Source organism: Lates calcarifer, linkage group LG10, assembly GCF_001640805.2.
Source record: "Lates calcarifer isolate ASB-BC8 linkage group LG10, TLL_Latcal_v3, whole genome shotgun sequence".
Lineage (NCBI taxonomy): Eukaryota > Metazoa > Chordata > Actinopteri > Centropomidae > Lates > Lates calcarifer.
The window spans coordinates 25673951-25684851 of record NC_066842.1 but is presented as its reverse complement, the minus strand read 5'-3'; the positions used below and the strand labels follow the sequence as shown (position 1 = coordinate 25684851).

The 10901-nt window shown below is 40.4% G+C and overlaps 1 protein-coding gene across 1 annotated transcript; it reads right to left on the bottom strand.

Moving 5' to 3' along the window:
• Positions 1 to 2377: 2377 nt before the first annotated feature.
• Positions 2378 to 9999, bottom strand: meak7 (MTOR associated protein, eak-7 homolog). The gene is made up of 9 exons (XM_018704012.1): positions 9907 to 9999; positions 8638 to 8821; positions 8174 to 8437; positions 7882 to 8026; positions 7595 to 7806; positions 5352 to 5538; positions 4655 to 4773; positions 3987 to 4166; positions 2378 to 3247 (listed from the first exon to the last, which is right to left on the bottom strand). The coding sequence occupies exons 2-9, from the start codon at positions 8806 to 8808 to the stop codon at positions 3119 to 3121; spliced, it is 1407 nt and encodes a 468-aa protein (XP_018559528.1). The 5' UTR covers positions 8809 to 8821; positions 9907 to 9999; the 3' UTR covers positions 2378 to 3118.
• Positions 10000 to 10901: the final 902 nt, after the last annotated feature.

Sequence of the window (10901 nt, the reverse complement as noted above, 5' to 3'; positions counted from 1 at the left end):
CAGTCCACTGAGCCTGGTGCTGAGAGCAGCGCCACTTTACACACAATTAATCAACTAGTTTTTGACAGGTGGTTCCCAAAGTGAGGTACGACTTAGAATGACTCCACTCACTTGATATCAGCCTGGTTCTAAATTAAAAAGTGAAGAGGAAAGAAAACACGGAAGAATCCGTTTTCAGTCTGATCTGTTCAGTGATCAGTGGTGGAAGGAATATTCAACAATACTTCCATAGAAGAACCATAGTCACACGTATGTTGTGAGTGTATCAAAAGTAAACGTGGTGCTGCAGAGTGGCTCCTTTACATTATTACACTGTATATTATTGGAATATTGATACTGGTGCATTAAGGCGTGCTAAGCAATGTAAAGATGAGGCTGCTCGTTTCACTGATTTTATAGACGCTGGGTAGTTTCATCTATAATAATATACCAGTTACATGAATTGACTAAGTTTTCTATGCAAAACCTTAACTTGTCAAGTCACCAGACAGCTGACAGGTAAATGTAGTGAATGAGAAAGTACAATAATTTCCTCATGGGAACATAATGGAAATATTTATGTAAAGTGCTTTGAAAATGTACTTGGTTATATTCCACCACTGTATGTTATGTGTTTGCAGACAGTTGCTGTTCTACATGAAACAATATCTGAACAATGTTGTTTAAAGAAAAATTTAAGAATGAGTGTGGCAGCAGCAGAGGAAGCTTCCTTCACTCTCTGACTCTGTCTCCTAAAATACTGGATAACTTCACATCTTCAGGACTAAACAATTATTCAAATAAAACAACAAATTTTATGTTTCTTAATTTCACAGGATCACAACACAAAATATTTGGGAAGCACTCATGAGAGTTAAGGTTTTGAAAAAGATTAAATTAAAATGAAATCAAGTCCAGAATTGCAATTATTAAATATAATAGAAAATTGATTACAAGCACCAGTGATACTAGATGCAGTATTAATAATTTCTAGGTGTAGCAGCAGGTGTTGAGTGGCGTTGTAGGAGCAGCAGGAGGCCTGTTATCATAAATCAGACTCTACAGCTCCAGAGGCAAAAATACCTGCATAAATAGACCGAAGAGAAGAGAGACGGAAGAGCACAAGACTATGAGAAAGGGAAGATATCAGGTTAGTAACGTAATTATGGGATATGAATCCATACTGTGGGGCTCATTGCATCATGGGAGGATTTTGAATTCTATTCTGGTTGGAGAGGCTAACACAGGAGAAATATGGCCTCTGTTTCTAGTTCCTGTCAGTAATTGTGCCGCAGCATTTTAGATCGATTGCATAATAATGATAATAATGAATACAATAGTCCAACCTGGAAGTAACAAATAATAATGATAATAATAAATTACAAAAGTCCAACCTGGAAATAACAAATGCATGGACTAGTTTTTCAGCATCTTTTGAGACAGAAAATGTCTGATTTTGGTAATATTATGCAGGTGAAAGAAGGCAGTCCCAGAATTTTGTTTCATGAGTGAGTAAAAGGACATATCCTCACTGAAGATAACTCCAAGGTTCTTTACAATGGAGCTGGAGGCCAGGGCAATGCCATCTAATGTAACTACTTCATTGGAAAATGTATTTCTGAGGTGTTCTGGGCCAAGTACGATAACTTTGGTTTTGTTGGAGTTAAATAGCAGAAAGTTGCTGGTCATTCAAGTCTTGATGTCCCTAAGGCAATGTATAACAGCATCCTTTCTAGCTGGGGGGAAATTAGAGACGAAGATCATGTAAGGAGGAGATCCTGAAACCCGGAACATCTTCACATCTCAGGTAATAAATAATAAAATAATTTCCATAAACAAATATAAAGGCAAGTATTAACATTCTTTATGGAAGCATGTCCATCACGCCGCTGTATGAATTGCTGTAAGATTATATAACAGATTTGCATGTGCAACTTGCCTCAGTAATTTGCATGATAGCAGAACAGAAGAGGAGGAGGGGGAGTGGAAACAGAGTTACCTTTCAGCCTCTGTGCAGGTGTTTGTATTAGTACAATGAGTGATGCCAAAGTGGAGACATCTTAATGTTTACTTTTATGGCAACAATTTACAGGAAAGTCAGACGTTACTGAATTAAGACAAACTAACTGAGCAAACTGCCACAGTTCACTCGAGTGAAAAACACAAGGATGCTTTCTTAGTTTAATAAAAGCAACTTTACAGGTTAACACCATGGTAATACACTACCTACACATGCACACAAGAATATAATCCTTCAGCTTCAAACACTACAGTATAACTGCAGTTGTTTGACAACAATTATGGACAATTTAATGTAATGCATCTGTTCATCTCTACATTTTGCTCCATGTCATAGGTTTTCATTAAAAATAAAAACAAAACATGATGAGCTGATGAGTCAGTTGAACCTCTCATTTAATATCTGGGTCATGATGTGGGATGACAAGCCATCAAATAATAACAATAACAACAACAATAAAACAAAAATATACTCCACTGGTGCATCCAGTCTGTAGTTAGAAATACTTTTTGTCTCTTATACCCATTAATATTATCCACAGCTGTGTCAGTCTGCAGTCAGGATCCTTCACACATAGATATATTGGCTCAGAGTTGTTGTTGTTGTTCAGTACTTTAGCAATTAAACAATCTGTCACACAGCAATTCACAAATATACTTTTCTTACAGTGGGTTTTGCTTCCCTGATGGATTTTTCTGTGCTATTTCTTGAATATTCATTTAGAAGTTTTCTTCTGTCAAACACCAGTGTAGCTTGGTAGAATTAAGTGTGAACACACCCATGACACACTGATCTTTTTCACAGTGATGACGACAGCTGGCTTATAAGCAGCCTTTTAGACTCAGTTTGGCTGTCTTAGCCTGGTTTATGCTGTAATATCTTCCTATCTTTTAAAGCTGGTTGATGTACACATGAAGATGACTTTAGTGCCATGTGTCATTAAAAGAATCCGCAGGTTGTGTAAAAGGATCCAAGCAGCATGACAGAAATATCTCTGTGTATATTGCAATATGTCCTAATGTAAATGTTATCCATCTATATCAGATGGTAAAATCCCACCATGTGTCAAAACCAGGTGAACCAGGAGTCTCAACCTTTAGTCTCTCTTCCTGTTGTCCCTCACTGCTCCTGGTCCTCCTCTGGCTCCCTGAGGCCCTGACTGTGCAGAGTCTTCCCTGTCATCTCCATCATGGCCTGGGTTTCTGGATCTACATCCAGAATACTCCTCTTGCCCCCCGCCCCCTCTCCCTGAAACATAAAACAAAGAGACATACACCAATAGCATGGGTTTTAATTTTACAGATTCTCAAGAAAACAGCTGTATAATGTAAAATATATGGGATGTAAATGAGGTTCTCTATTTGTGGTAAACTTAGTGACATTAATGACACAACACATGTTTGATGTCCATGGTTGGTGAGTTTTGTGTTGTATTTGCAGCTCCCCAACTCTTAAGCAGTAGTTTTCAGGGAGCACTTTGAATGCAGCATTATTTCACATTTTTAAATATGAGAGAAGTCCTGAAAAACAAACTTGTACTAATTGTAAACTACAAAAATGCATGAAAAGGCATGTGTCTGTCTTGCTCTTTCATTATTTTATCTCTCCTCTAGCTGTGAGTTCCTGAACAAGCCCAGATGGCCATGCTGTTGTTTCCATGCATATTGACCTCTGTGGACAAATTCCTAAGTCCTGGTGTAAATGTGTGGAATTACGTTGAGTAAGATCTCCATGACAAAACAGACTGGACCTTCCTTGACATTCACAGGATAAATTTAAAAAATGAACAAGTAGGGGCATCCTCATTGCTGAATGGTCAGGGTGGAGATCTTGCTTTACGTCTCCACAACATCCCTGGTTCAGTGCAGTCAAGGACCTTTGTTGCATGCCCCCTCCCACCATTTACTCTCTGCCTCTGAAGTGACTCCCATCAAATAAAGACAGACAAGCAGAAAAGAGAGAAAAAGAACTGAATAAATACTCTGACCTCCTCTGGTTCTGGTGGTTTTCCGACTGCCCAGACTTCCATTGATTCCAGGGTGAAGTCCTCTTCTCCAGAGAGCTGAGGGCTGCCATAGGTGGTGCACCTGGGCCGCGCGCGGCTATGACCGTGGCCGAAATCACTGTCCAGCCACAGGCCGAAGTAGCTATGCTGACCGCCCATACCCTTAGGAAGACAAGAAAACAGAAACACCAAGACACACAGACAGAATGAAGACAAGTATGGAATTTGGATATTATTATTTATCAAAGACGTCTCTTTGTTTTACCCTAGAGATAATACCAACAGTAATACTGCATACTCTAAGTCCACAAAAGTGCAGTTGTAAAGATGTGCCCGTTACACATGTTGGATGTTTGGTGCTGGGCAGGTAGTGTACAGTGGGTTTACTTGAATCTTTTCACTGAAACTTCCTGCTGCATTGATCAGAACAGAGCTTGCAGGCTGTTCTCATCAGTGTGAAAACTACAAGGTGAGAGAGGCTAAAACACTGGGTGACTGTTTTTAATGAAGAGGTTTGTCCCCTAAATCAGAAACCTGGTATACTGATGTAACCTTGTCAGACAATATCTGAAAAACAACATTAAGGAATAACATTATAAGCTCTATTTGATAACAACATGCCCTCCTCTGTTGAACTAATTCAGTCTCACCAGTCCGTTGGGCATGGTCTGCTGATTCTGGTTGAGATACATAAAGTGCTGGTTGTATCCTGTTGCTGTATAAACTCTCAGTCTGGGGAACACAGTGAACAGGAAGCATCTGGAGTCACCTGCACACACATACATAAATATACAAATTATGAAGATCTGAGAGAAAAGTCAAGTGACAGCCCACAGTATTCAAACAAGTGGTATTACTTCCTCAATGAGTCATTTTATCAGTGCTTGCCTTGATCTGGGGTCTGGTCCACACCGACATGATAGAACAGCTTCTACTGCTGCATTATAGATTTAGAAGCCGAATGTTATTTATCACAGACAACACATTTCACTCCTCTCAGGATGAGTTTAGTGAAATTTTTATTCATGTGCTATAAGTTATTTGTACAAATCATCTATTTTGTTGTCACTGAAAGCTCAATCCTTGTGGTTGTTATCAGTTATACCAATAAATCATAATTTGCTTTTTTAAATAGTTATAGTTAGTAATTATTATGTTATTTCAAACGCTACCAACTGTGTAGCATTTGCAACTACGACAGAGTAATTACTGTGCACTCTGTAGTGCTACTAAAGGCAGTTGATAAACCAGATATGGCATTCATCAAATAGCATATGAGGTCTAAAATCTGAGGGTGATACAACATGAAACTGCTGTGGTATCAGACAGAGTTAGTCCTTCACTCACCCTGGAACTGAGGTTTGACCTCCCATGGGTGCGAGGCGAAGCCCCCAAAAATATGTCCCTTAGAGTCTTTAACAAGCAGCAGGGTGGGCCCACGCTTTATTAGGCCAGCCACCATCCTGGTGAAGCTCTCCCCATGAAGCCGTGTGGAGAACACAAGTCTCCAGGGGGCACTGTAGCTGTCTGGCAACTGGAAAGATGAATGCAGAGTTAAATATATTTGAATTTTAAGATTTTAAAGCCCTGCATGTGTTTACAGGTATTCTGGCTGATTAGACTGCACTCAGGTTGAAGTTAAGCAGGGCTAGGCTCATAATTTAATGAAGTGTAAGTTTTCATGGGCAATGAAACAGGAGAATGAGGAAAATCACACATGGTCTGTGCACAAAGAAGCCCTGGGTGAATAAATTGTGATAAACAGCTTTAAGTATCAGTCATCTGATAACACAGGCATATGATCACATCAATAATTGTATTTCTGTTTGATCATTTAATGACCCATCCCTTGTTAATATTTAAACAGATTAATCAACAACAAACTAAAATTCTGGAGTAAGTACACTCAACAACATTTGACAGCATAATACATTGGACAGATTGATAGAAAGGTTATAAGTACTAAGTAACTTTAACCATATATAGACAGCCTACAGGCAAAATTCCAGAATATCTCCAACAGTTGGTTTTAAATAAAAACATACAAACATAATGAAACAAGAAATCATGCTTCACATGACAATCTATTACGGGATGGAAACTCTACACCATGTACAAATGAATATACCACTCCTACTACCACCCTCCACAGATGTATGGTATTGTGATAGTATATGCAATGATTCAAGTCGCTTCATGCATGTAAACTGTCATCATATACAGTATATGACTTTCTGTCAATTCATTTCATCAATTGCAAAGAATACGATAGCTGCTTCCATGTATGCAACATAATCAAAGCATACACACATGATATAAAAACTGTGAAACAGCAAGCACATCAGTCATGCAGTGAAAAGATAGCACAGAGATCAGCTGGTAAGTTCAAGTCTGTGTTACCAATCATTCTATCTAGATGTGTAGAGCATCTGCTACAGAAAAAAAATGATACAGAGTGATCAGGATGGAACAAGATCACTACCTGGTGAAGGCAGTCGGCCAGAAAGCACAATGCCAGTGAACCAAAAGGAAGGGGGTCCTAGCCAGATGTAGAGTGGCTGGACTACATCAGCCCACCCAGTGGAGGCTGGCTGCTTCATGGCCCTTTCAGACTGACACTTTCAACACAGTGGGCAACACAGTGGTGCAGTGGTTAGCACGGTCACCTCAAAAGAAGGTTCAGGGTTTGAGCCCCAGTTCGCCCAAGGCGTGAGGCTTGGAATTTGCATGTTCTCCCTGTTCCTGTGTGGGTTCTCTCCGGGTACTCCGGCTTCCTCCCACAGTCCAAAGACATGCAGGTTAATTGGTGACTCTAAATTGCCCATAGATGTGAATGTGAGTGTGAATGGTTGTTTGCCTGTATATGTTGGCCCTGTGATGGACTGGTGATCTGTACAGGGTGTACTCTGCCTCTTGCCCAATGTCAGCTGGGATTGGCTGGAGCCTATCATGCTCATCCCTTTATGGCCACAGTGTCACAAAGCAAAAGTCTCAAACTGGTTTCATGAACATGACAGTGAGTTCAGTAAACATCAGTGACCTCCCCAGTCACCAGATCTGAATCCAGTAGAACACCTTTGGGATGTGGTGCAACAAGAGATTGGCAGCATGAATGTGCAGCTGACAAATCAGCAGAAATAATGAGATGCAGTCATGTCAACATGAATCTCAGAGGAAGGTTTCCAACATCTGGAGGAATCCAGAGCAAAGAGAGGAACTACCCAGTGTTAGAGAGGTATTCCTAATAAAGTGTTTGGTCAGTGTATGAGGTTAGTGGTATATTTAATGCTTTTTATGCCTGAAATGGAGGAGGGTTACAATTGAGCATGGTGGACTGTAAGCCTTTCAGTCTTTTTTCTTCATTTTCTGCTTTCATTCTTCGCTTCTTTCTCTCTTCTCTTACTGAAACTGCCTTATTAAAATATATATGGGGACGATTTTCCTGATGATGATGCATGAACATGTCTAAATTTTCAAATTTTAAAACTTAATTAAGAATCAAGTCTCCCCATAGTTTTAGAACGAATGAGTAAACACATTTTTGGCCGGAAACCACACACACACGACACTGTAGACATTTGTATTCTGACCTGTGGTGCCAGAAACATGACGGTGGGAAGGTCCAGCAGACACTTTAGCTCTTTCCAGGGAGTCTCAATGCAGGGGGGCAGCAGGGTGGGTGCAGGCCGACCACTAAGGAACACATTTAGGCCCTCAGCCACCAGCATCTCCAGGTACAAAGACACCTGGGAGACCCTGAAGATCCAGTCCTCCAGAGAGGAAACATCACAATCTCCCTGATCTGGGGTGTGAAACAGGGTCAGCAGTCACATTTCCTTACTCATGATATGTTCAAAATCTTCAAATCACCTGTTACCTGTGGGTTTGAGTTCAGACCACATTTGCTCTGCCAGGAGTTTGACTCCCAGGGAGCCGTCACCCATTCTCTCTGGCTTCCAGCCCTGCAGGCGCCCTCTGTGGACAAGAATCTGCACTACAGCAGAGATCAGATCCTGTAGGAACTTTGGAGAAAGAAAAAAGAGCCTAGGTAAGGCATTAGTAGGGAAGGATGGAGGCAGAGAGGATTGTGACAAAAAACAAAGTAGAGAAAAGGAGAAACCCCCAAAAACGGACACATTATTTCCTATGTTAGTATATGCTCTACTCACCTCTGCTACCTGCTCACATGTGACAGCTGTTGCTGCCCCTGCCCCACACTGGGACATGGCCATGACCAGAGGAGCCCGTTCTTCTGCAGTGCCTCGCAAAGTGTCTGCAAGGAAGATAACCAGCTGCTCCCGACTTACTCCAGAGATTACAGAGGTGCCAGTCTTCCCAGAGGCTGCAGGCATTGCCAGACCAGGGTCAATACTACACATACACTGGTAGACCCTCTTTATCATGGAGTCTGAAGCCAGGCTGTCCATTGAGGACTGGCAGAGACAAAATAAAAGGGCTGATTATACAAAGGCAACACACCTTCCCTTGACAGATGTACTGACAGATAGTGATGAAATTTTCTTACTTACATTTTCTCTATAAATATTTCAATTTGGTAATGTGTTATGGCATGCTAAACCGTTGGAATGAAAAATGTATGCATCAATTATACCAAATGTCTTTATAGTCAGACCTGCAGCATCTCAAGTGTTAGAGCCTTCCCTGGTGGTGTATTCTCTGTGGCTCCTGAGGGGCCCCCAGTATCAGCCTGGAGCTTGTTGAAGACCCCTTCAACCACATGCCGCTCCTCTGGGCGGAAGCGGGCCAACCGCCTCTGTACCACCACACTCTCAGTGTTACCCATGGTGCTCGGTGCTCTACAGTCCAACACAAAAAATGGCAGTGCCATTATGTTCACATACAGTTGGATAAACTAAAGAAAATATCCACACGAAAACACAATGCATATTGTGCAATATTGATTTCAGACAGTGTATTCATATCATTAAATTTATATATATATATATATGAATAATAACTTGTTCCCTATGCCGGAAACCACATTGTGAGCACTTGATGATATTGTAAATCTGTTTTTGGAGTTTGATTTATGACTTTGAAGGCTCATAGAAGGTTACTATGCTGCACCCACCCCAATTTCAGTCCTCTGTATGTGGATACATATGACAGAATTGACAATAAAGCGGACTTTGACTTTGACTTGACTTTGACTTATTTTCTCCCATAATTTGATTTTTATTGGCTGGGGGAAAGGTCAGTATTTCACAAGAAAATGTATTAAGTAATTAACAAATGTTTTTCAGCATTTCTTCATTCTTTCATTTCTTGATCTCAGATTTATCTTGTGACCCCCTGGAGGATCCCAAAACCAGGATTGGGAGCCACCAATCAAAGGAGCAGTTTCAGCATCATGTGCTTCAGTTTAACTGCAGCCTGAACTATATACTAATATTGTAGTAATGATTTATCGCACCTCTATACTAAGGCTGACCCTGAACTAAAATAACTAAAATGATTAGTTATTATTAATGTCTAAAAATTGTCATCCAGAAAAGTAACAGCTTCCATAGTTTTAACGACCAAAAGACAATTCATAGAACATTGTACTCAAGGAATTTAATGTGTTAAATTGTTTTTTGTAAAGTGTTGCTGTTCCCTGTGTTTTATTAAAGGTATCTGGTCATGATCTGCGTCGATGCTAATGACCCACACATTTAAAAGCAGTATTTAATATTTCCATACAGCTGTCTCCATGGTTCAATAACAACCTTTCATCTTGAAAGATTAGCTAACGCTAGCTAGCAGAGCATAGCCTTACTTTTGTCTCCTTAACGAAAATGTCTGTATATTAAACACTGTGTAATAAATATATGACACGCATGATGTTCTCGGAGGGAGGCAACTTCAAAATTAACATAAAATGTGTCGGTGTTCCGCTAACCTTTCAAAGTACAGCGGCTAAGCTTTCCATCCTGCATCCAGTGACAGAACAGTGTAAACTTCCTGGTGTAAATGACGATACACTGCCAGCAGCCAATGAAATGAGCTGCGTGATCACCTGCTTCATTGCGATTGATCCATTATGTCGAGAGGCGGGGAGAGTTGGCTGTTGTATAGTAGGGGTACATCTGAACACACAGGGTCATTATTAGTAGTAGTATTAAAGAAACAACAATCTATAAAATTGATATCGATTTATATAAAATCAATCGCGTTTGTATATTTCTGTTTTACACCTTTACCGTGGTATCAAATTACAAAGGTCGATGAATTATGATGTTCAGATGTTCACCGTTGCCTAATTTTTATCATTTTCACTGATTTCACATGTAAGACAAACACTACTGTACGCCTGTACAGAAGCTTGTTACAGTAACACAAGGAGGAGCGGTAATTAATTGTCCTCTCCCACATTTCACCAGTAGAGTGTGCACAGGAGTCATCAAAGAGAGAGAGCCCTTTAGAGAAACAGCAGGCCGTTGAAAAAACTCCTTTTAAGGGCATGAGATTTGCTGTGAGTGCACTGAGCTGGGTGTGTTGCATTGTAATGGGACCTTGTAAGACAGTGGATGCACCCACATCAGCATAGCTGAATGTGAAGGTGAAGTGCAGTCATCTGCCCCTTTCAACTAAACAGACTGGTGTAAACAGGATACCAGTGATGAATTGGTGTTTGCATGTATTTGAACCACAGAGCAAGAAAATCCATTTTGAACCAAGGCCTTCTGGAGTACATTGACTCTAAAAGTGTATGCTCCAAAGTTGATAACTGGGTCATAATTCTAGACTCTGGACAGCAGCTGTATTGCTAGATTTTTACCTCCAACCAAAGTAACTGCTCAGTGAGATCTTACATGTAGTGATCCAGGTGTACTTGTTTTAGCACTAAATCACCAACATGAAGTTTAGCTACTTATATTACCAGCAAGCATGAAG

Bases quoted from the DNA above. Each gene is read 5' to 3' on its own strand.
- meak7 (XM_018704012.1), bottom strand. From the start codon at position 8,808: ATGGGTAACACTGAGAGTGTGGTGGTACAGAGGCGGTTGGCCCGCTTC. The intron at 8,438-8,637 runs GTCTGACTATAA...TGTCTCTGCCAG, and splicing joins TAACACTTGAGATGCTGCAG to TCCTCAATGGACAGCCTGGC. The intron at 7,807-7,881 runs GTAACAGGTGAT...TTCACACCCCAG, and splicing joins GTCTGAACTCAAACCCACAG to ATCAGGGAGATTGTGATGTT.